This window comes from Coregonus lavaretus, assembly GCF_964263955.1.
Source record: "Coregonus lavaretus genome assembly, chromosome: 32".
In the NCBI taxonomy this organism is placed as follows: Eukaryota; Metazoa; Chordata; class Actinopteri; order Salmoniformes; family Salmonidae; genus Coregonus; species Coregonus lavaretus.
In genome coordinates, this window is record NC_140019.1 from 13126771 (window position 1) to 13151448 (window position 24678).

Here is a 24678-nt window from a genome sequence, read left to right on the forward strand (position 1 = left end):
AACTTTTGAGAACAGTCAGCCATCAAATGCTAGCTACCTAACAAATCAGAGTTGAAACAAGCTAGCTAGCTAACGTGAGCTAGCAGGAAGTTTAGCTGGCCAGGTCATATTGAAAGCTTTAGTTACAGCATGCTGAGGATGAATTCTTCAACATCTTGCTAACTAGCTAGCATAATTAGCGATGGCAGCTGCAGTACATATTGGCTACCTAGCAACATGACAATTTCTAAATTTCTGGAGGCAGTGGAAACGCAATTTTAGCTAGCCCACCAAGGCCAGCCCAACCTGGGTTGACTTCAAAGTTCCAATGGAAACGGGGCTTTAGTGATTCACTGATTCTTTACTTGTCCAATAGCTCAAGTCACTCCTTCCCCCAAAAATGGCCTTCATCGCATGATGCAAGGAACCATAGAGAATCAGACAAAAATGGAGGCTGCACTCTGCCCATTGGCTTCTTTGAATATTCAAGCCTGTCTCAAAATACAACACTTCCCCTTTAAGGCTCTTCCGGAGTATGGTTGGCCACCCTTGGTAACCTATAAAATATGGCAACATTCCAATTACAACCCAAAATGTATGTATTAAAAAAATAGCTCGAAATTAAGGTCGTCCCGACGTCCCTGGGACGATAAAAAAAGATGTCTAGGACAGTTAAAAAAATTCATACAACCACGGCACATTAAAAACAATTCTAAAGCAATGAGGCTGATGCAACAGATCAGACAGTTTAGCTTAAAATGTTGATAAAGTTGTTTTCTTCATATTATAAGCTCAGCAATGCGTACATGGCCGTAGGCTAGTCGTTAAGGTTCCAAAATGCAATTAGCGGAAAACACTGTTCTCAAAAGCGCACCATACGAGCGAGCAGTTTCATATGACAGAGCTGAAAATATCAGTTAGAAATTAAGAAAAATAGGAGATCTAAAGATGCATCAACTAGCATGGGTTACTAATATGACTAGGATTGTGCCTTTGGTTGCTGGACAATAAAATAAAGTTGATTTGAAAAATAGAACATGAGAGAAATGCTGGTTTCAATAGCATGAAATGTTTATAAAAGCATTTCCTCAACATTTCCATGGTTGTATTTTGGCTAGGCTACTTGACATAAAACGTCCCGATTTTAAACAATTTACTTTATGTTTAAATAGTTTCCAAATGCTGACCGCCTCCGCTCAGATTTAAGGTGGCCGATGTGCGGTGAGCAACAGGCACTGTCATTCACTCTCTGATCTTGTGACCATTTGATCTGAATGAACCGTGCCTCGAGTACGACGACAGAATCAAACCCTTAGACGTTAATTATCATTCATTCTATTTGTCAAACATGACTGGCATTTAGCCTATATTTATGTAATTAAAAGTCTCATTAAAGTTTTGCAACATTTTCTGCCCCTCCCTCATGTCAGCATCAGTTTGGACATGAGGCTGTAGTCAATATATCACCTACACATTGACATGTGGGCTTTTTTATTTATTTGAATATTATTCCAATGTTGGCCTCTGATCCAATTCTGAGCAGAGTAATTGTATTATATTTTGCGAATTGTGTTATTTACTGACACTTGTCCACCTTAAAGGGATACTTCGGGATTTTGGCAATGAGGCCCTTTATCTACTTCCCCAGAGTCAGATGAACTTGTGGATACCATTTGCTAGCAGATACCCACACTTTCAGTCATTGCGCTGACGCTAGTTAGCATTGGCTCGCAAAACTACCTCTAACTTCCTTCATACTGGACACAGAGGCATACAAATGGTATCCACTAGTTCATCTGACTCTGGGGAAGTAGATAATAAGTATCCCTTTAAATCTATATTCTTCTTGTCCGACACTGACAAGAGAACGAGCTTTAATGTCGAGCCCTGAAACAGTGTCAATATCTTTCATGCAGGTCATCATAGATGAATGAATGTCTGCTGCTAATCCCACAGGAAGTGGAGGTCAGTTTACTTTTCCACTCCTCAAATCTATTTTTTTCCCGCCACGTTTCGTAAACAACAAGTGTGGACTAACAGTGAAATTCTTACTTAAGGGCCCTTTCCAACAACACAGAGAGAAAGAAAATAGAAATATGAAGTAAAATACATAATAAAAGTAATCATAGATACACAATGAGTAACGATAACTTGGGTATATAGAAGGGGTACCAGTACCGAGTCGGTGTGCAGGGGTACAAGGTACCGCTTCACTGGGTGGGAATCCCAGGTTAAGTGACTCAGAGAGTGGATGAAAAGAGAGTTCTAATGACTGCCCGATTGCCTTCATAAGCTTATGCACTAATTAGCCAACCCACTGCCTCTGTAGAAACTGAGGGGTACTTTGATGATTCCTGCTCAGTATTTCGAATACACATTTGGGGTTAACACTTTTAAGTAGTGATGTGTGTCGCATGAGCTACCGACTTAATAAAAACATCCATCTTTCCATCAGGGGAATAGACTGGGGAGAGACAAACACAGGAGATGGAGGGAAATTAGATTAACCTAGGCAAATATACAGCTCTTGGATGTACCAAATAGGGGAGAAAAGATACAATCCGATCCAAGTCAATGCAGATATTTATGAATCATCCACAAAATGAAGTTAACGACCTCATATCGGCTTAAAGTGACTCTTACAACACTATTCATCTGGTGTCCTCCTCGCCCTGCCAAGGCTTAGGCAGCTCTGTCGCATGGCAACTGTTGCTGAGCGATGCAGAGTACAGCTTGAGAGACCAGACAAGGGTTTGTATCTCGCTCACTGTCAATCTAAGCCTCAAAATTCACACTAACTCCAAGCACAGTGCCAAAGTCTTTTCAGAGAACTGAAAAAATATTTAAAGTGATAATCCACCCCAAACCACTCATTCCTATGATTAACAAAGTGTTAAACAGTGTTAAATTGAAAACAATTTTTGTGAACAAATGGTTCATTTTGGCATTATAACAAGATTGGTAGAAACATGTGAAAATAATTTTGGAAATCTGTTGCAGCTCAAGTCTACTACAAAATCCACAATGCAATGCACTCTCTGGGCTGGCTGGCTAGGTAGGTAGCTAGAAAATATAGCTACACACAATAATAGCAAAGTCAATATCAGCATGTGAAGTAGCTACCTACTGTTAAATCAGCTAAACTGCACTATCAATTTAGGAGTCTCTCACAGAGTTCAACTTGCATTTCGTCTCTGCCCAGAGCGAGAGCAGAGTACGTTTCTTTCCCACAGAGATACTTTTGAGGAGATGGGAAACTCCATTAGAATCATATTAATGCCCATTGTGTACATTGCCCATGCATCGTCACTGGGCTGCGCGGTGCATTCTGCGCTAGCTCAAAAACCGAACATTAGCATGTATTTCGTGAACAAGAAGTACAACATTGCAAAATAAAAATATCCTGACTTTCAGAAGGGATTGCATGACAATTAGCTTAGCAACCGCGTTACGTGACTGTAATGGGTCAACAGTCAGTTGGGTTGGGCAAACCTCCATTCATTGCCCAATGGGATACCCATCTCCTCCTTTCTGTAATATCTGTTTCACACAGACACAGCGCATTGCGACATGGTACTTGAAGGAGAAACAGAGTTCAATAATTTGGTACACTGTTTAGATTGAGCACATCTAAGCTAAATATATACTTTGTCATGTCGATATAAACGGATGGATGTGTTCTAGACAAGTATGCCCATACCATCTATTGGCTGATTTGGTGATCTGGAATTCAAGTAATTGTTTTAAAAGTGTTATGAAATGTAATAGTGTGTTGTACCCCATCTCCAGTCACGAGAATTATGTAGCTATGGTACGTTCCTACACGATTTCCTGATTTACACAGACGGACTACTTAGAAGTTAAATCATGGGGAATTTTTTTATTTTACCCAAATAATGCTCCTCCACTAACAATATTACTGGAATAGATGTGTATCTTTAGCCATTGGTCTTTACAGAGTAGATCAATAGGAGGTAGTCAATAGGAGGACAAAACTAACACGACAAACAAAGCTGCAGCAATATCTCAGTAATGTATTAGTGAACCAGCCTTCGTGATCACCTGCTTGTGTGATAGCGTAATTAGGCCTTGGTGTAGCCTGATCTCGCAGACACAGTAAAGAGCAGGCTGAGGATATCATTACGCAATGTGCAAAAGGAGACAGTCACAGTCACCATCCTCCCATCCACTCAAAAAAGGAGGGCAGTGGTCAAATATTGGGCAAGCTCCATTACGATGGATGCAAATAACAGTACACCATGGCAACATTAATGACTGAGTCCCTGGTTACACCACCTATGCTCCAGTCCATACCCATTAGCTCTACTACTACCACTACCCCTTGAGGCTGGTGATACCATACATTTTTCAAAGTCAATATTAGTCATAAGCTATGCATTTAGCCAGGTCTTTCGCTCCATAGATTTCTATGTAATGTGGAACTGAAAGAGCCAGGTGTCCCCGGGCTCTACAGTGCGAACATTTTAATTTAGGAGCACCATTGTGCCTAGACAAATTAAGGATTCTAGCTTTATTACTTCAAATATTTTTCATTGTGCTCCTACATTTCTTTGTGTGCGCCTAAATGTTTCAACTTAGGCGCACATGTGCTCCTTCTAAAAAGGTAAACATAGAGCCCTGTGTCCTTGTGCACACTGAGAGAAGAGCTGATGAGGAGAGGAAGAGGGCACCTGCATCCATCTCTATGGAGATTTGCATTGATAAGCATACATTAGACCTGAATCAGACAGACTGACGCAGCACAAAGCTGGACAAGAACGTGGGTGGTGTTTTTTACACCGGAAGTCAATGGTTACTGTGTGTGAATGTATTAAGGAAAACCATTAGGAAACGCAACAGATTTGTCCACAACTAAAACACTATCCGTTTCAAAACATAACCTACTTTTTCCTGCATCAGACCATAGAGGACATGACATTTTAATTAGCATATGCTTGCTAGCTACGGAGGAGTCACATTGCTGCGATAGGGAGAAACTCCTTAACCGATTAGTCTGTAGTACGTAACTTATCCTATTAGGCAGTTAGGGTATAGTACAGGAACAGCTTTGAACAGAGCTCTCTATAATCACACGCAACATAGTAAATAGACTGGCTATAGACAGGTTGGTTGTTTAGCAACAAAACCGACGCATGCGCAACTATTGGGCAAAACAGACAGGGTTGGCTTAGATTGTTGACAACATGTAAACCATTTCGTCTCCAATGTTTATTGAAAACAAATACATTTGCATAATGATCACTTGTCTTTAAAATATATTGTTACAGTTAGCTAGACAGAGAGGGCTGCCTTGCTTCTAGCTCTTAGGAAACTTTGCAGTATTTTGTTTTTTTATGTATTATTTCTTACATTATTAGCCCAGAAAATTGTTTGTGTTATTACATACAGCCGGGAAGAACTATTGGATATCAGAGCAGCGGTAACTCACCAGTACTACCAGCATTACGACCAGGAATACGACTTTCCCGAAGCGGATCCTTTGTTCACACCCCCCAGGGCAATTTAACTGATTCCAGAGGCCGACCCAAAACAACGCCGGAGGAGAGGTACTCGGAGCGGCCTTCTAGTCCGACTTAGGAGGTGTGCAGACCACCCACCGCTTCTGAGTATTTTACTCGCTAATGTTCAGTCTCTGGATAATAAAGTTGACAAGCTCAGGGCGAGGGTTTCTTTCCAGAGAGACATCAGGGATTGTAACATACTCTGTTTCACGGCTCTCTCGGGATATACTGTCCGAGTCGGTCCAGCCAGTTGGGTTCTCAGTTCATCGCGCAGACAGGAATAAATATATCTCCGGGATGCAGAAGGGCAGAGGTGTATGTTTTATGATTAACGACTCATGGTGTAATTGTGATAACATACAGGAACTCAAGTCCTTTTGTTCACCCAACCTAGAATATCTCACAATCAAATGCCGACCGTATTATCTCCCAAGATAATTTTCTTCGGTTATAGTCACAGCCGTGTATATCCCCCCCTCAAGCCGATACCACGACGGCCCTCAAAGAACTTCACTGGACTCTATGCAAACCGGAAACCACATATCCGGAGGCTGCATTTATTGTAGCTGGGGATTTTAACAAAGCAAATTTGAGGAAAAGGTTGCCGAAGTTCTATCAACACATCTACTGTAGTACTCGCGCTGCTAAAACACTCGACCACTGCTACTCCAACTTCCGGGATGCATACAAGGCCCTCCCCCGCCCTCCTTTCGGCAAATCTGACCATGACTCCATTTTGCTCCTATCTTCTTATAGGCAGAATCTCAAACAGGAAGTACCCGTGCTAAGGACTATTCAACGCTGGTCTGACCAATCGGAATCCACGCTTCAAATGTGTTTTGATCACGCAGACTGGGATATATTCCGGGTAGCTTCAGAGAATAATATTGACGTATATACTGATACGGTGACTGAGTTTATCAGGAAGTGTATAGGAAATGTTGTACCCACTATGATTATTAAAACCTACCCTAACCAGAAACCGTGGATAGATGGCAGCATTCGCGCATAACTGAAAGCGCGAACCACTGCATTTAACCATGGCAAGGTGACTGGGTATACGGCAGAATACAAACAGTGTAGTTATTCCCTCCGCAAGGCAATCAAACAGGCAAAACGTCAGTATAGGGACAAAGTGGAGTCGCAATTCAACAGCTCAGACACGAGACATATGTGGCAGGGTATACAGACAATCACGGACAACAAAAGGAAAACCAGCCACGTCGCAGACACCGACGTCTTCCTCCCGGACAAGCTAAATACCTTCTTCGCCCGCTTTGAGGATAATACAGTGCCAACGACGTGGCCCGCTACCAAGGACTGTATGCTCTCCTTCTCCGTGGCCAACGTGAGTAAGACATTTAAGCGTTAACCCTCGCAAGGCTGCCGGCCCAGATGAAATCCCTAGACCAGATGGCTGTTGTGTTTACTGATATTTTAAATCTCTCCCTATCCCAGTCTGCTGTCCCCACATGCTTCAAGATGGCAACCATTGTCCATGTACCCAAGAAAGCAAAGGTAACTGAACTAAATGACTATCGTCCCGTAGCACTCACTTCTGTCATCATGAAGTGCTTTGCGAGACTAGTCAAGGATCATATCACCTCTACCTTACCTGCCACCCTAGACCCACTTCAATTTTCTTACCGCCCCAATAGATCCACAGACTATGCAATCCCCATCACACTGCACACCGCCCTATCCCATCTGGACAAGAGGAATACCTATGTAAGAATGCTGTTCATTGACTATAGCTCAGCATTCAACACCATAGTACCCTCCAAGCTCATCATTAAGCTCGAGGCCCTGGGTCTGAACCCCGCCCTGTGCAACTGGGTCTTGGACTTCCTGATGGGCCGCCCCCAGGTGGTGAAGGTAGGAAACAACACCTCCACTACGCTGATCCTCAACAATGGGGCCCTACAAGGGTGCGTGCTCAGCCCCCTCCTGTACACCCTGTTCACCCATGACTGCGTGGCCAAGCACGCCTCCAACTCAATCAAGTTTACAGACGACACAACAGTAGTAGGCTTGATTACCATCAATGACGAGACAGCCTACAGCAGGGTTCTTCAATTCCGGTCCTGGAGGGCCGAAACACCTCTGTTTTTCATCCTCTCCTTCTAATCAGGGGCTAATTCAGACCTGGGACACCAGGTGAGTGCCATTAACTACCAGGTAGAAATAAAAAACAGAAGTGTTTCGGCCCTCCAGGACCGGAATTGAAGAACCCTGGCCTACAGGGAGGAGGTGAGGGCTCTGGGAGGATAATAACCTCTCAATCAAAGTCAACAAAACAAAGAAGATGATCGTGGACTTCAGGAAACAGCAGAGGGAACACCCCCCTATCCACAGACGGGACTGCAGTGGAGAAGGTGGAAAGCTTCAAGCTCCTCGGCGTACACATCACTGACAAACTGAAATGGTCCACCCACACAGACAGTGTGGTGAAGAAGGCGCAAAAGCGCCTCTTCAACCTCAGGAGGCTGAAAAATGTTGGCTTTGCACCTAAAACCATCACAAACTTTTACAGATGTACAATTGAGAGCATCCTGTCGGACTGTATCACCGCCTGGTACGGCAACTGCACCGCCCCCGCAACCGCAGGGCTCTCCAGAGGTTGTTGCGGTCTGCCCAACACATCACCGGGGGCAAACTACCAGCCCTCCAGGACACCTACAGCACCCGATGTCACAGGAAGGCCAAAAAGATAATCAAGGACAAAACCACCCGAGCCACTGCCTGTTCACCCCGCTATCATCCAGAAGGCGAGGTCAGTACAGGTGCATCAAAGCTGGGACCGAGAGACTGAAAAACAGCTTCCATCTCAAGGCCATCAGACTGTTAAATAGCCTTCACTAGCACATTAGAGGCTGCTGCCTATATACATAGATTAGAAATCACTGGCCACTTTAATAAATGGAACAATAGTCACTTTAATAATGTTTACATATCTTGCATTACTCATCTCATATGTATATACCGTATTCTATACTATTCTACTGTATCTTAGTCTATGCTGCTCTGACATTGCTTGTCCATATATTTATTTATATATTCTTAATTCCAATGCTTTACTTAGATTTGTGTGTATTGGGTATATGTTGTGAAATTGTTAGATATTACTTGTTAGATATTACTGCACTGTCAGAGCTAGGAACAAGCATTTTGCTACACCCACAATAACATCTGCTAAACATGTGTACGTGACCAATAAAATGTTATTTGATTTAGCTAGCAAATTGTTTGCCATAATAGCACTGACATGAAATCAGTTAAAATACTTCAAAACAAGACATGGTATCGAGAACAAGTTTAAACGAGTCACTTACGATTCCCCACATGGCAGTTTCTTGTCATTGTTGCTAGCTATCTGTCCATCCAGAATCACAACAATACACTGACATCAGCCCCATTGAAGCGTGCGCATAGTTGGACGTTGGATCTATCTATCTATATATATATATATTTTTTAAACCTTTATTTAACTAGGCAAGTCATATTGATTAGGCTAGCTAGGCTGGGAAACATCCCCCAGGCAGAGCTGTTAAGGGAGGCAATAAGAGACCACTCATCAGGGGGCTCCTGTCTTGGATCACTCATCATGGCTCTACAAAACAGGCCAGTCAATGGTCATAAACAGGAAGCAGGCCAGCCTGCACTAACATGCAGCTGCAGTTCTGTTCACAGATGGACAAAACCAACAGTATCCAACCAGCAAATGTCTAACTTCAAATCACTATGGGTAATACACACCAATGAGCACTTATATAACAGTATGAGGCATAAGGGTTCTCAGAGATCCACCTGACTTCATTATCCCTTATTCTTCACAAACTGAAAACATTGGGCCACTGCTAAAGAAGACCCATGCTGACTGTCTGCTGCACTCGTGCCTCCTGTCCAAAGCGACACTGAGATTGACACCTCACCACTAGTCAGTTGACACAGCACAAAGAAAGTCACAAATACACCTCCCCTCAACACACCAGTCCCCATACACACATACCAGTCAGAGGAGACAAGAGTAAGTTCAGTGGGTCAGTAAAGTTGTTCCACCGCTCGCTCGCTCTCTCTCCGGGACCCGGCTGCAGCAGTAGCAGTGGCTGGCTGGGTGTTACTTGGTTGGCAGGAAGTGCAGTACTGCAGATGCCTGGAGTGGAATGCGTCCACACGGTCTAATAATGACAGCCTTCACCGGGCACAACTGTGATGAGGGCACGCACACACACACAGATCTTGTCCAGGAGAACTGGGGACACATTCACTCAAGAGGTAAGCCTGGGCTATTTCCAGAGCCACCGGGATGATGACACGTCAGCGACAGCAGGTCGTGCTCCGTTCTCACTGGCTAATGAGAGAATGCCCTGACCAGAGCTGGGGTCGTTAGGGTTCACACAAAAACAATCCCAGGTGTGGACACACACATCACATTTCATCAGCATCACTCATGGTGGACCAACAAGCGCAATTGAGTGGATAGTTCATGCTTATACTGTCCACTGATTCACAGCCAAATCATCTATGAACTAGGCCCATGAGAGGGCGATGGACTGGCCTCTGTTATTCAAATAATGTAGTCTACATTTGCTTCTCAAATCTTTCCACTGTGCCGAAAGGAGAGGGCCTTTTGCATGACTGGGCACATCTGAACATTCATGATCATTAACTGCAACACAATAAGCTCTTATTCACCCTATAAAAGAGTTGACCTGCCTGCCTGGTGAGGAACCAAACCGTGTTCTTGACTGGGGCTCTGTCATCTCACAGACTAGCTGGTCATGACCTCAACTCAGGGTTAACCTCCTGCAGAAGGCAGGGATGACAGGATCTCCTCCTAGCCGTTTCACTGCTACAAGCGACTGCACCAAATAAGGCGTCAGAGCGATTCAGAAATATTGATCAAGCTTTTGATTCTGCAGCCCAGGCAGAGCCAGGATTCAGATAGCCTTGCTGGAATGTGATTCCAGGCAACTGATCTGCACTCATTATGACAAGTAGATACACAAGCTCACATTCTTGTGGAGATTTTAAGGCTGGACTAGATTCCAGCCATTATTTTGTTAGCCTTCCTATGTCCGAAGGTTGAGGGAACATCTACACAGACAGGGCAGTTGGGATTTTCAAACATCCCCTCATCACCCTCTCTCCCAACAGTCCACTGACATGCTAGATTGCATTTATCTGGAAAATACTTTCACAAAACCAGTGTAGATATAACTTTCAGAGTGAAAATAGTGAATGGGAAACTGGATGAAGAAAAGTTATGGTCTACTTTCAGAAACACCTTCTCTCGCCCACAAGAAAAAATGCACACCCAATCTGGGTATGTTGGGGGGGGGGGGGGGGACACTAGCATTTCAGCCTAATCTTACAGCTTGAGTCAAAACAAACTGGGCATTCAGACTTTCTGATGCAGACACAGTAAACATCTGTGAGCATTTGGCTGCCACTCAGGAAGTGGCCCGCAGAAGATGTAAAAGGAATGGACGAGTGACATTGAAAGGAATTGTGCTGTAAAAAAAAAATACTGCCGTTATAGAGGAGTAAAATAAGATTGAAAAAGTGTTGGTTTATACAGCAATTTTCAACCACCCAAAAAACAAACAACCCCTTATCCATGACTGCATCCTAGAAAACTAGCTGTAACTGGACAATCTTATCCTCCATCAGCAGCATTGTGGGCTTGTTGTTCAGTGTCTGTGTGGAACTCAATGCAAAACCATGTCAGAAGTTATGTAGCTAGCTAGCTACCTTGCCAAGACAAGTTTTGACCATGGCCATGATTGTATTATTCTCTTCACTCTAATCATGATTAATTCTCAAAGTCAATCGTCTAACTTTTGAACCATATAGGGTTTGGATTATTGCAATTCTCTATTGAATTGACATATCTTTATAAAACTTGAATGAAATACTCGTTTTATCGGTGAACACCCTAGAATCTGTCACATGTAAACAAGCTTAGTACAGTAGACTGAAATATGTTTTACTTGGACATTCTGTTCACTGCTTGAATACTGCTTGAATGCTAGCTAGGTAACAGGCCAAGACAACTAGCTAAAGTTAGCTAACAGTTACATACAGCCAAGTAGGAAAACTGCTGCCTAGACAAATAAATATGGTTAGCTAACTAGCTACTTGCTCAGCTAGCTGGATAATTTAATAAAAATACTATCACTTGCTGGCCTTTCCAGGGTCAATCTTATTAGCTAAGTTATCTACCTAGCTACTAAACTAGTTAGTTAGCCAGCCAGAAACCACCGTTTGCTACTTTTCATACAAAATGGCTAGGTATCTAAAGTTAGCTTACTAGTTAACGGTAACGTCGTTAGGACATGAAGATGTCAAAGATGGGCATAACGTTAGTCAGAAAGTAAACACTGTTGTGAGGCTAGCTAGCTAACTATATACACAAGCCAACTATGTTAATGGCCAAATAAGTTAGTTATGTAAAAGCTATCTAGCTAGTTAGCCAAATATTTCAAAAAAGTGAACTAGTTAACAATATATGTATGGCGCCAGGCATCAGCGCGCAGATTTGTGTCAACCGGTCATGAAATCAATTTCGGATCCAACGATTGGCTCTCGTTCTACTCCTACCGTAACTCCGTTAGTTTAGGTATTTAATGGCAGTTCACAATAAAAACATTAAATATAAACTACTAACGTTAATTGAAACATGCCGAACGTTATACCAAAGATACTGGTGTGGTTGTGCTAACTAGGTTACATTTTAGTGTCAAATAAATGACCCGGTAAACTTTTATTTTGATGTAGCTAACTAGCTAGCTATTCCGATAGCTAGTAGTAGCTTGGACAGCTAGCTATCAAACTAGCCCCGAAGGGGATCAGACTTCCAACCCCAGCACATTGTCAACGTATAGCTACCGTTAGCTAGCTTGCTAGCCACAAAACATGTTCAAAATGAGTAGCTAGGTTACCGGTAGCAGGGTCACTTGGCGAACAACTAAGAGCAATTTCGACTTAATAAAATACATTCGGCACATCAATATTTAGTTATGCTACGTGTATTTCTTACCCATTTGAGCTCGCAACCCTTTCAGAGACGTTGCACTCTCCGCCATTTCTATGAAGTTTTCCTTCTCAATTTTTTTTTAATGACACATTACCCAGAGACGCGCATAATACGCGGGTACGTGGACATCCAAGTAAAACAAGGGAACGAGCCATTAATAGGCAATAGCGTCACCTAGCGTGAGCACTTATGGTTGACAGTAGGCAACTGTCGATTATCAAAGATTTTGTCATGTTGATGGTAAAGTGCAATCAAAACACAAATTATCGAACGATAATGTATGCATGTTTTATTCCAATGGAAGTTTAATTAGAACACAGATGGTAAGTAATATTGCTTTGTACAAACGGTCTATGTATTGCTGTCATAACATAAATACGAAACTCAGATGCACTAGCTATACAAGTTCCCGAGAGATGCATTTGTGTGTCAATCATATTGTCCTGTTTCTATCAAAACATTTAATTAGAGGCAGTTTAGAGAAGTCAAGACGTTGGTCTCCTTGAGGACTTACCTTATGGAGAAAGTTGAAGAGTCTGAGAAGCTAGTTTCAGGAGGAACTGCTTTGCTGCAGTGGTGAACCAACCCCTCCCATAAAGAAAACAACATGTTCTCTCTATTTCCATCCAACACTAATGCTTCTGTCCTACCCCATCTCACATGCCTTAGCCAGCGGGCCCTCATTAATTTTACATGGAAAACAGGGAGTAACATGACACTGTGGGTTCAGTTACACTGCCCTGAATGATACAGAAGAGCCCCATGTTATTTAACACTCTGACCACCATCACAAATAATGGAAGTGGTAGTGAGAGGTTGGGCCGGTATACCTATGAGATACCATAAACCCCACAATGGTATATTTATCATAGGCTCACAGCCTTCCATTTACATACTATCTGATGTTTAATGATGACGTCTCTTTGCTTTGCATCCTGTGATTCGGATGACAAAGTCATCTATCTAGGTCACATTAAAATGCTGACTATTCACACCTTATGCAAACAAATGATACCACTCTGTCTTATGCAAGAGAAAGGAGTTCAACGGTATTACATACAGTACCAGTCAAAAGTTTGGACACACCTACTCATTTTTCTTTCTTTTTTTTTTGTTTTGTTTTTTTTAACTATTTTCTACATTGTAGAATAATAGTGAAGACATAAAAACTATGAAATAACACATATGGAATCATGTAGTAACCAAAAAAGTATTAAACAAATCAAAATATATTTTATATTTCAGATTCTTCAAAGTAGACAACCTTTGCCTTGATGACAGCTTTGCACACTCTTGGCATTCTCTCAACCAGCTTAATGAGGTAGTCACATGGAATGCATTTCAATTAACAGGTGTGCCTTCTTAAAAGTTAATTTGTGGAATTGATTTCCTTCTTAATGCGTTTGAGCCAATCAGTTGTGTTGTGACAAGGTAGGGGTGGTATACAGAAGATAGCTCTATTTGGTAAATGACCAAGTCCATATTATGGCAAGAACAGCTCATATAAGCAAAGAGAAACGACAGTCCATCATTACTTTAAGACATGAAGGTCAGTATACATGGAACATTTCAAGAACTTTGAAAGTTTCTTCAAGTGCAGTCGCAAATGATGAAACTGGCTCTCATGAGGACCTTCACAGGAAAGGAAGACCCAGAGTTACCTCTGCTGCAAAGGATAAGTTCATTAGATTGCAGCCCAAATAAATGTTTCACAGAGTTCAAGTAACAGTGATGAGTCCAAATTTGAGATTTTTGGTGTAGGTGAACGGATGATCTCCGCATGTGTGGTTCCCACCGTGAAGCATGGAGGAGGAGGTGTGATGGTGTGGTGGTGCTTTGCTGGTGACACTGTCAGTGATTTATTTAGAATTCAAGGCACACTTAACCAGCATGGCTACCACAGCATTCTGCAGCGATACGCCATCCCATCTGGTTTGCGCTTAGTGGCCATATCATTTGTTGTTCAACAGGACAATGACCCAACACACCTCCAGGCTGTGTAAGGGCTATTTGACCAAGAAGGAGAGTGATGGTGTGCTGCATCAGATGACCTAGCCTCCACAATCACCCGACCTCAACCCAATTGAGATGGTTTGGCATGAGTTGGACCGCAGAGTGAAGGAAAAGCAGCCAACAAGTGCTCAGCATATGTAGGAACTCCTTCAAAACTGTTGGAAAAGCATTCCAGGTGAAGCTGGTTGAGAGAATGCCAAGATTGTGCAAAGCTGTCATCAAGGCAAAGGGTGGCTACTTTGAAGATTCTTAAATAAAACATATATTTTGATTTGTTTAACACTTTTTTGGTTACTACATGATTCCATATGTGTTATTTCATAGTTTTGATGTCTTCACTATTATTCTACAATGTAGAAAATAGTAAAAATTAAGAAAAAGCCTTGAATGAGTAGGTGTGTCCAAACTTTTGACTGGTACTGTATGTAATGGCTATAAGTTCAATGGGTTAATTTAACCAACTGTGTACAAGCAATGGCAGTTTCTAGGCCAAAAAAATCAAGTTTCAAACTGCCAAGTTCTGCTCCCTTTTCCTTGATTTTTAACCAAAGCAACATTGACATAATTGGTACCATATAACAAGCCGTCAGACCCACTTTTGTTTACAATGAATTGCAGAACTAGTACATTATCCAGGAGTATCATGTCAAACTCTCCACCATACGGGTGTCCCTTTCCCATGGTTTCATGCCTGCTCCCGCTCCCCCTCCCTGGTGCTCGAGGGCGCCAGGCTGCTCATCATCACGCACACCTGTCACCATCGTTACGCACATCAGCGCTCATTGGACACACCTGGACTCCTTCCCTTTGTTAATTACCTCCCCTATATCTGTCTGTTCCTCTGTTTGATCCCCTGTCAGCATTGATGTTGTTTCTTTTCCCCTGTCCAGACGCTGTCCGTGTTTAGTTTAATGTCTGTTTATATTAAATGTTCACTCCCTGTACCTGCTTCTCGTCTCCCAGCATCTGTCCTCACACATGGTGTGACAGACCATGCTGAGATTTCATGTCATGGTGTTACATATACAGTGCATTTGGAAAGTATTCAGAACCCTTTACTTTTTCCACATTTTGTCACATTACAGCCTTATTCTAAAATGGATTAAATATTTGTTTTCCCTCATCTATCTACACACAATACCCCATAATGACAAAGCAAAAACAGGTTTTTAGAAATGTTAGCAAATGTATTAAAAATAAAAAAACTGAAATACCTTATTTACATAAGTATTGAGACCCATTGCTATGAGACTCTAAATTTAGCTCAGGTGCATCCTGTTTTCATTGATCATCCTTGAGATGTTTCTACAACTTGATTGGAATCCACCTGTGGTAAATTCAATTGATTGGACATGATTTGGAAAGGCACACACCTGTCTATATAAGGTCCCACAGTTGACAGTGCATGTCAAGGTGAAAACCAAGCCATTAGGTCGAAGGGATTGTCCGTAGAGCTCCGAGACAGGATTATGTCGAGGCACAGATCTGGGGAAGGGTACAAAAACATTTCTGCAGCATTGAAGGTCCCCAAGAACACAGTGGCCTCCATCATTCTTAAATAGAAAAAGTTTGGAACCACCAAGACTCTTCATAGAGCTGGCTGTCCAGCCAAACTGAGCAATTGGGGGAGAAGGGCCTTGGTCAGGGAGGTGACCAAGAACCTGATGGTCACTCTGACAGTGCTCCAGAGTTCCTCTGTGGAAATGGGAGAACCTTCCAGAAGGACAACTCTGGAAGCACTCCACCAATCAGGCCTTTATGTTAGTGGCCAGACGGAAGCCACTCCTCAGTAATGCCAAGCGTCACGTCTGGAGGAAACCTGGCACCATCCCTACGGTGAAGCATGGTGGTGGCAGCATCATGCTGTGGGGATGTTTTTCAGTGGCAGGGACTGGGAGACTAGTCAGGATCGAGGGAAAGATGAACGGAGCAAAGTACAGAGAGATCCTTGATGAAAACCTGCTCCAGAGCGCTCAGGACCTCAGACTGGGGCAAAGGTTCACCTTCCAACAGGACAAAGACCCTAAGCACACAGCCAAGACAACGCAGGAGTGGCTTGGGGACAAGTCTCTGAATATCCTTGAGTGGCCCAGCCAGACCCCGGACTTGAACCCGAGCTAACATATCTGGAGAGACCTGAAAATAGCTGTGCACAACGCTCCCCATCCAACCTGACAGAGCTTGAAAGGATCTGCAGAGAAGAATGGGAGAAACTCCCCAAATACAGGTGTACCAAGCTTTTAACGACATACCCAAGAAGACTCGGGGCTGTAATTGCTGCCAAAGGTGCTTCAACAAAGTACTGAGTAAAGGGTCTGAATACTTATGTAAATGTGATATTTCACATATGTTTTATTTGGGGGGGGGGGGGGGGGGTTTCTAAATACAATTTTTTGCTTTGTCATTATGGGCTATTGTGTTTAGATTGATGAGGCGAAAAAACAATGTAATCCATTTTAGAATAAGGCTGTAACGTAACAAAATGTGGAAAAATCAAGGGGTCTGAATACTTTCCGAATGCACTGTATGTCACACAGGCCAAGGTGGGATTGGTTGGAGTCATGTCTCTAGGGCCTGGATGTCTCTGTGTGATTGGCCACCAGACCACGATGTATCCTAGCAACGACTTCAGGGTGTTGCAGGAGGGCGGCGGCTTGGGCCAGTTGGGGCAGTAGGATGTAGGTGGAGGTGCGCAGGTACTGGAAGAGATCCTGGAAGCCATGGAGGTTAGAAAGGACCTCAGGAGGGACACCCAGGGAATAGCCCAGCCTTCTCACCCCGCTGCCCCGGCCACGGCCCCCTGAGTCCAGCAGCAGAGACAGGTCCTGGACTGTGTCATAGTTTAGCTCCTCCAGACTCTGACCTGGATCAGCACAAGAATACTAGGAGTTCAGTGTCAGTCAATGACCATATATACTGGTGTAAGCACTGTAATAAGAGACTTGTCAGTTAACACCCAAACCGTGGAAACACAAAAAGTCAACCTGATATCGGTTTCTGAAAACATTTGGTTGTATGTTCATATGAAAATACAAGGCCAGGAATTTACTGAATTGATTAATCTCACCCTCAACATCACTTGTTCGACATGGGAGAGCCTACCATACCTTGAGCAACTGTGCAGATTTCCAGCAGTTTTTGTTCCATCTACAAATGAAAAGTGAAGTGAGTTAGATTATTATAAGAATTTCCTAGTGTCTCATAATTTATAATATATCATTATTCATTAGAAAATGAAAACACAAAGTACATACAGTACCTCCTCTGGTGTGTGACAGAGTCCTCTCTGATCCTCCCAGGGGCTGTCTTCACCTCTATGTTGAGGGGAGGGCTTGATGTTGGTGGTGACATTGATGACAATAGAGGTGGGATGCACTTCACCCTCATGGCTCAGTGAGCTTAGGCATCTGATTGGTGGAAAGAAAGAGGATCTATTGTTTATTCATCAACCAGCGAACGTGACCAGTGGACGAAGCAATGCAGAGAAGATTGTTCAATTGATCCGATTACAATTATTCTCCAAAGCAGAACCTCTGGCCAGGAGGATAGGTACCTGTGGTGGGCGTCCTGGGTTGGTCCAGGACTCTCTGAGGGGGGTACTGGTGGTATCTCTCCAGTCTCTGTGGTGTAGGAGAGGAGTGTATTCCGTGGGAAGGCTGTGTCTGCTTCAGAATGTAGACCTTCAGGACAGTACTTTGGAACCTGTTCTGAACACCCCACAAAAAAAAACACATATAATCCACATTCCATTCCTACCTTGTGTGAATACAGAAAATAAATGGGAGATTTTTAGCCATGGTTTGAATGTGAAGGCAAAACTCACTGAATCTCTCAATGATCAGTAGTAAGGCCCAAAGCAACAGAAGCAGTAGGAAGATTGAGGCGGCAGTCACTGAACCAATAAGAGCCATGGAGACTTGGACCGTATCCAGCGTCACTAGATCAACAATACACACATAACCATAATCTACACCAGGGTTCCCCAACTGGCGGCCAGCAATATTATTTGGCCCCCCAAATAAAAAATAAAAATAATAATCTTGGACCTGAGATGCAAAAAGTCCTCAATGTAATGTCCCAAGATGGAAGTGACCCTACCTAAATAATGCAAAAGTTACATTTTAATCAATGAGGAGTGAGAATGCAGGAGACCGTCAACTAATAAAGCAGGCAGCGGACCATTTGTGGTGCTGAAACGTAAAGCTGCAACCGCAGCAAAATCAATAAGAGGAGCATGGTGCTGAAAATATAGCTAACTTGTTATGCAAGTGGCGCCCAGCAACAGATGGAGAAAAATTACACCAGTCGAGTAATTCATTTCAACAATAATCTTCATTTTAATGTAACTTTACAAACAACAAGAGGGCTTAACTGGAGTCTATTTCTTCCCGAGCCAAGGCCCATATAAAATAACTTAACTGGCTGAGGTAGGCTATGTGGTTTAGCAGCATATTTCACAAGAACAAAAAAAATGGCCTACTTACAATTGCAACGGTACAATTGCTACTTTTTAGGCCTACTTACAATTGCAACTGGCCAAAAAGGTAGCATCCTACATAAAACAATCATTTAAAGAAAAAAAAGGCGATGTCTGTGTCTGAATGTCTGTATCGGGAATATCGGGATAACGTGCTCCTGTAATGACAAAACAAACAGAAAATATTATCAGCATGAGACCTAAAATAGCCCTGGATAAGCACTAATACTAATAATAATCACAATAATGTTAGTAGCGTATATGACTATTTATTAAATACTAAGTGACTTACTTAATGCATTTCGATCTTGTGGATGTCAGGTGAGAGGGATGTGATTTTGATGCGCAGGCAGTCCTCGATTGACTTATGTGAAAGCCGGCTCCTGTCGTGAGTCTTGATTGCATTCATAGAGGAAAAGGAGACTCGCAGGTGTAAGTCGATCCAAACATTGTTGGCACATAAAATGTAAGTTTCTTTATTGTGCTGTATTCCTCTGAGCATGCCACCCAAAACGCACACAAGGACTCGGCACTCCTGAGCGCATCCCTGATTTGTCTCGACGTCTGGAATTCAATCAGCTCAGTTTGAATTGCGGCCTCATCCAGAGAGGGTGTCGTTTTCTTAGCAAGAGAGGAGAATTCTCCACCTGGGCGGACTGTGAAAGGTTCACGTTCAAACGCAATGATATCATTGGGCATGCTGTAGTCTTCAAATCTGGTGGAGAAGTTGTCCCTCAGCTGCTTGATGAAATCTTCCATCACCTCTGTGACAATGCTGCGGCCTGGTCCTTCTGCCTGTCGTTTCTTCAGTGTGCTGAAGTACAGTAGCCTCCCAGATGACAAGTCCAAATCGAACAACTCAAGCTTCCTAGTAAAGGCCTCAAGTTTTTCCACCATGTCCACGACTGTTGTCCCGTTTAAGTGACATAATATGTCAGCCAAAAAAGCAACATTAGAGAGGAATTCCTCAATTTCTACACACAGCACACTCTGATGGATGAGACAATGCAAGCCATTCATTTGTGTGGCGATTTCCTTCAACCTGCTGACCAGGCCCCTGTGTCTGCTCACCATAGCAGGAGCCCCCTCGGTGACCATAAAGTTGACTTTTTCGAATGAAAGGCCATGCTGCGTAAACAATTATTCCAGCTTTGTGAATATGATGTCCCCGGTGGTGTGTCCTTCGAGGGGAATCAGTGCCAGTATCTCTTCTTTAAAGTAATTTCCATGAAAATAACGGACATATACACACAACTGTCCTAAATCGGTGTTGTCAGTATACTCTCATCAATAGCCAGGGGAAAATGCTCAGCCTGACTGAGCCCCTCCAGATCAATCCTATGCACATCATCCGCCAGTGCATGTACGCGGCGGCTGGCTGTTGACGCAGTCAGGGGCACCTGTTTGACAGACGCAATTATGCTATCCATAGACTTGTCGGTAGCCAATTCCTCCAAAACGGTCACCATGCACTTTTTAAATACCTCCGCGTCTGTGAAGGGCATGTTGTGTTTGGTTAGAACCCAGGACTCTTTTAGGGAGGCACTTGTGACCTTCTGTTCTTGGTCAGGCCACGAAGGAGGATTCTGCTGCGGTGTGTGTAGCTTGCAGTTAATGCATCAATCTTTCTGCGTCGGGCCTCTGTCTGGAGCGGGAAGGCCACTTTGAAAGTACAATGCTTAGATTCATAATGCCGTCTGAGATTTAATTATTTGCAAACAGCGACATTTCCATTGCAAATAAGACATACTGGCTTGGCATTGGAGAAAGATGGTAAGATGAACGCATATCTCTCTGTCCATTCTTCCCTGAAACTTCGATTTTCATTATCCACCTTACTTTTGATACTTTTTGAGAGCAATATTTTCTCTTGCTATCAAGCTAATTGTTCTGAACGAATGTTGACATTAAAAAAAGTAGTGTAGACTACAGTAGGCTACGTAGACCTGTTTTTCCCCACCAATCAACACACAGAGAAATATACAAAAAATAATAATTGAATAGAGACATTGGTGATTTTATGAGCTTAATCAGATCAAAATTATTATGTTATTGTCACTGAATGTATTATGTACTAATCAGATGTGTTAAATATGTTGTTCAATTTGTAGTGTAGGCCTATTAATTGTGCTAATATTAGATGCAAATTATATTCTGGCCTGCCTACTATTAGCTCAGAGAAAACCTAGTTGACAAACCCTGATCTACACATCTAGTTTTAAGAGTTCATGTACTATTACTCACTGTCCTCTGTAACTCCTTTGAAACTTCTCCTGGAAATAGTGATTGCCAATGAAATTCTGTTGAATAATTCTCACTCTGAGGAAGATAATTTGAAAATCAATGGGAGCTACCAGTGGAGGGCTTACAGTGATGTTATAATTGTTTACTAACAGCATTCATTTATTTGCTAATTAATGTTGACCTTACCTGCTGTGGAGGTGTGTTTCGACTGCAGAGGTAAACACTCTTTCCGGACCTTGCCTGTGGGGCTGTAACAGGGCATGCACGACAGGTCCACCTCCCCACTCCTACTTCTGAGCTTATAATACCTGAGTACAGACATAAACACCAGACATAAACCCCACGTATAATGACATACGCAGCATGGCCCATGGGGATGGTGACTGATCCTAAATTTCCTTCCTCTAAGATTACAGTGGTTTTTGGCCTCTGTTATCTTGAAAGTTATTGGAATAAAATACAATGGAATTGTAATCAGTATTATGTCACAAATGGAAACCAGCCAAGCCCAGCCTTGACCCCCTAAAGTGAAATGTTACGCATTTCCCTCTGTCTGTACTGCACTTTACTCACCCCATAGATATAGGACTTACCCTTGGAGGCAGTTGCCACACTGGGCATTGTTGGTGGGTGAGCACACTGCTCTCTCTTGGCGGTTTAGCAGAATACAACGAGTGCACTGCCAGCAGGGGGCCAACCCAGTCTCAGCACTGAACTGCCCCTCTGGACAGACCACACAGCGGCTGCCCTCTCCCCTATCCCCATAGCCACAGTCCTGGGACAGCAATCAAACAGGTGTAGAGCCAGAGGCAGTTAAACAGATACACACAGACAAACAGACACATAGACACACAGCCATGGACAGACACACACACTCACACACAGGCAGAGAGACAGACGGATGGACGCACGCACACACACATGGATGGATGGACGGACAGACAGACGCGCACACACACACAGTCTTCACACACGAGCACACGCACACACACAGTAACTCTATGTGTTACGTCTGTTAGCTGCTCCCCAGGTCCACAGACAGGACAGTCCACACAACTGCCATTAGAGTGCAGAAACTGGGTCTGATCACAGCTGGGCTGAGACAGTGCCAGCAGACAGGATGCCTGTGGAGAAGCACAACCCACAAAAAACACTTATTGGCATAACTCTATGGTGAAACTCCCCCACAACATAACACAGCATTTAGAAGGACCTACCATCAGCAGAGCAGCAGAAACACTGGCCTCCATAGACAGACCCTCCATAGTCCTGCAGTCTGGGCTGCTTAATGTGGGAGACATTAAAGTGTTATGAGAGAGTATTATTATGGTAATCCACTGAAGTCAAGGAATCATTAATTTCTCCATCATTTTGCAAAGAGAGTAGAGACTACCCTCTAGGAGTTGAAACGCCACAAACATTCTGTCAATGACAGGTGATTTCAGAAGAATTCTACATTGTAGCCAATATTGATTACATTTCAGAATTTTGAATATGTCCATACGCCCGGTAGATGGCGGTAATGCACCTTAACATTGCACACTGCCATAAAACACCAAAGAAGAAGAGCCAATATTGAGAAAAACAGCAACAATCATGCTAAATTACATAGACATAGTCCTTAATTACCATACCTGTATGCTTCTTCCCAGTGTGTTCTCACTCAAACCTTATGGGTGTCCAGGGTCTGTGGAATTCATCCAACATGTATGGGGAACTGCCTTCTACTCTACATGGCAGACCGTCACTCAGCATAGCAGATGAGAATGAGAGGGGGGCTTGCCTTCTTTCCTCTTCAGGCCCCTCCCTCTCTCTCCACAGGTAGGCCCACAGTGGTGGGAAAGCTTCATGGGAATCCCCCTCTCTCCACCCAGCATTCCTGCTCTGTGACACAGGAGAGATTCCCTCCCAGGCCAATAGAAGGCAAGGGAACACTGGGGCTGCTGATGCCCACCTGGATCCTACGTAACGGCTGGCCTTCTCAGGTTCCCCCTGGTCTGGTCCTGGCTGGGAAGCCCTCTCCAGAGGCTGGGCTCTGTTCTATAAGGTCAAGGAAGGGAGTGGGGAGCAGGTGAGCCTTGAAAGTAGATGAATACGGCCCTTTGTTTCATACAAAGGAATAGCCTTGTGTATGTAAGCTGTGTGTGTGTGCCTCCATGGGTCTTACTCCTCATGTAGTGTATTGCAGATTATAAACTGTATAGAGAAATGGGTGAAAGGTCAATTATATAAAGACAAAAGACTCAACTACTGAATAGTGATGTACCTTGAAGGTTACAGTACACTAAATGCCCAATAGATGGCAGGCTCAGGAGAATAAAGGAATTACCTTTAAATCAAAACAGCAGACTCTCAGGAAAACTATTACATTTGTTATCTGAACTGAAAACCTAAAGGTGAACATTGCCGCCACTGTTTGCACAACATTACAGTTCGGTATTGGTATTGGTATTTTATTAGGATCGCCATTAACTGTTGCCAAAGCAGCAGCTACTCTTCCTGGGGTCCACACAAAACATGAAACATGACATAATACAGAACATTAATAGACAAGAACAGCTCAAGGACAGAACTACATCAATTTCATTACACTACACATAAGCATCATTGGACAAAGGCGTCTTCTGTACGAGGGAGTTTTGTTAAGAGCCCCGACTCTTGGCCTGAACATTAAAACGCATCACTTGAGGTACGGTTTTGGAAGCATAAGGACCTTATCTTTCATATCAGCAAGAAATAATTTTCTAAACACAAAAGGTTAAATTGATACACACCTTTAGTGTTGCCACACTGCCATATCTCCATGTTACAGCACGTTTACAGAAGACAGAGGGACCCCCTGTGCTAATTAGCTAATCTAGGAAGCGCCGAACACCTGTGTGTAATGGAAGAAGGCCGCCAGAAACGTGTTGTCATTGAAAAATACTGTCGGCTGCAACTTTGTTAAAAATGTATATTTTGCATTTGTGAAATAATTTTGATGTGATATGAAGGCAAAGGGCATTATGTTTCTAGAACCGTATCGCAATTGAGAATCGATTCACGTCTAGATGGCGTATTTGGCTGTTTTGGCTGAGAGAGCCAGTGCTTTAGGGAAGTATTCAGACCCCTTGACATTTTCCACATTTGTTACGTTACGTTATTCTAAAATTGATTAAATTGTTTTTTCCCCTCATCAATCTACACACAATACCTCATAATGACGAAGCAAAAACAGACTTTACATAAGTATTCAGAACCGTTACTCAGTACTTTGTTGAAGCACCTTTGGCAGCAATTACAGCCTCAAGTCTTCTTGGGTATGACGCTACAAGCTTGCCACACCTGTATTTGGGGAATTTCTCCCATTCTTCTCTGCAGATCCTCTCAAGCTCTGTCAGGTTGGATGGGGAGTGTCGCTGCAC

The 24678-nt window shown here is 43.1% G+C and overlaps 2 protein-coding genes across 4 annotated transcripts in view; both read right to left on the reverse strand.

The window, feature by feature from the left end:
- Positions 1–12612, reverse strand: part of LOC311107633 (ensconsin-like) — a 42145-nt gene extending 29533 nt beyond the window's left edge. For all 3 annotated transcript variants that reach the window (XM_084150159.1, XM_084150158.1, XM_084150157.1), the window contains exon 1: positions 12544–12612. In XM_084150159.1, coding sequence (XP_084006285.1) covers positions 12544–12589 — 46 coding nt within the window. In that variant the 5' untranslated portion in view covers positions 12590–12612. The remainder of the gene's footprint in view (positions 1–12543) is intronic.
- A 4508-nt stretch (positions 12613–17120) lies between these two features.
- On the reverse strand, positions 17121–23432 carry LOC311107710 (tumor necrosis factor receptor superfamily member EDAR-like; the record flags this gene model as incomplete). The annotated part of the gene is made up of 11 exons (XM_084150228.1): positions 17121–17416; positions 17661–17700; positions 17813–17960; positions 18107–18260; positions 19702–19935; positions 21461–21582; positions 21868–22049; positions 22285–22398; positions 22492–22555; positions 23229–23314; positions 23427–23432. The coding sequence occupies 11 exons, from the start codon at positions 23430–23432 to the stop codon at positions 17121–17123; spliced, it is 1446 nt and encodes a 481-aa protein (XP_084006354.1).
- Positions 23433–24678: the final 1246 nt, after the last annotated feature.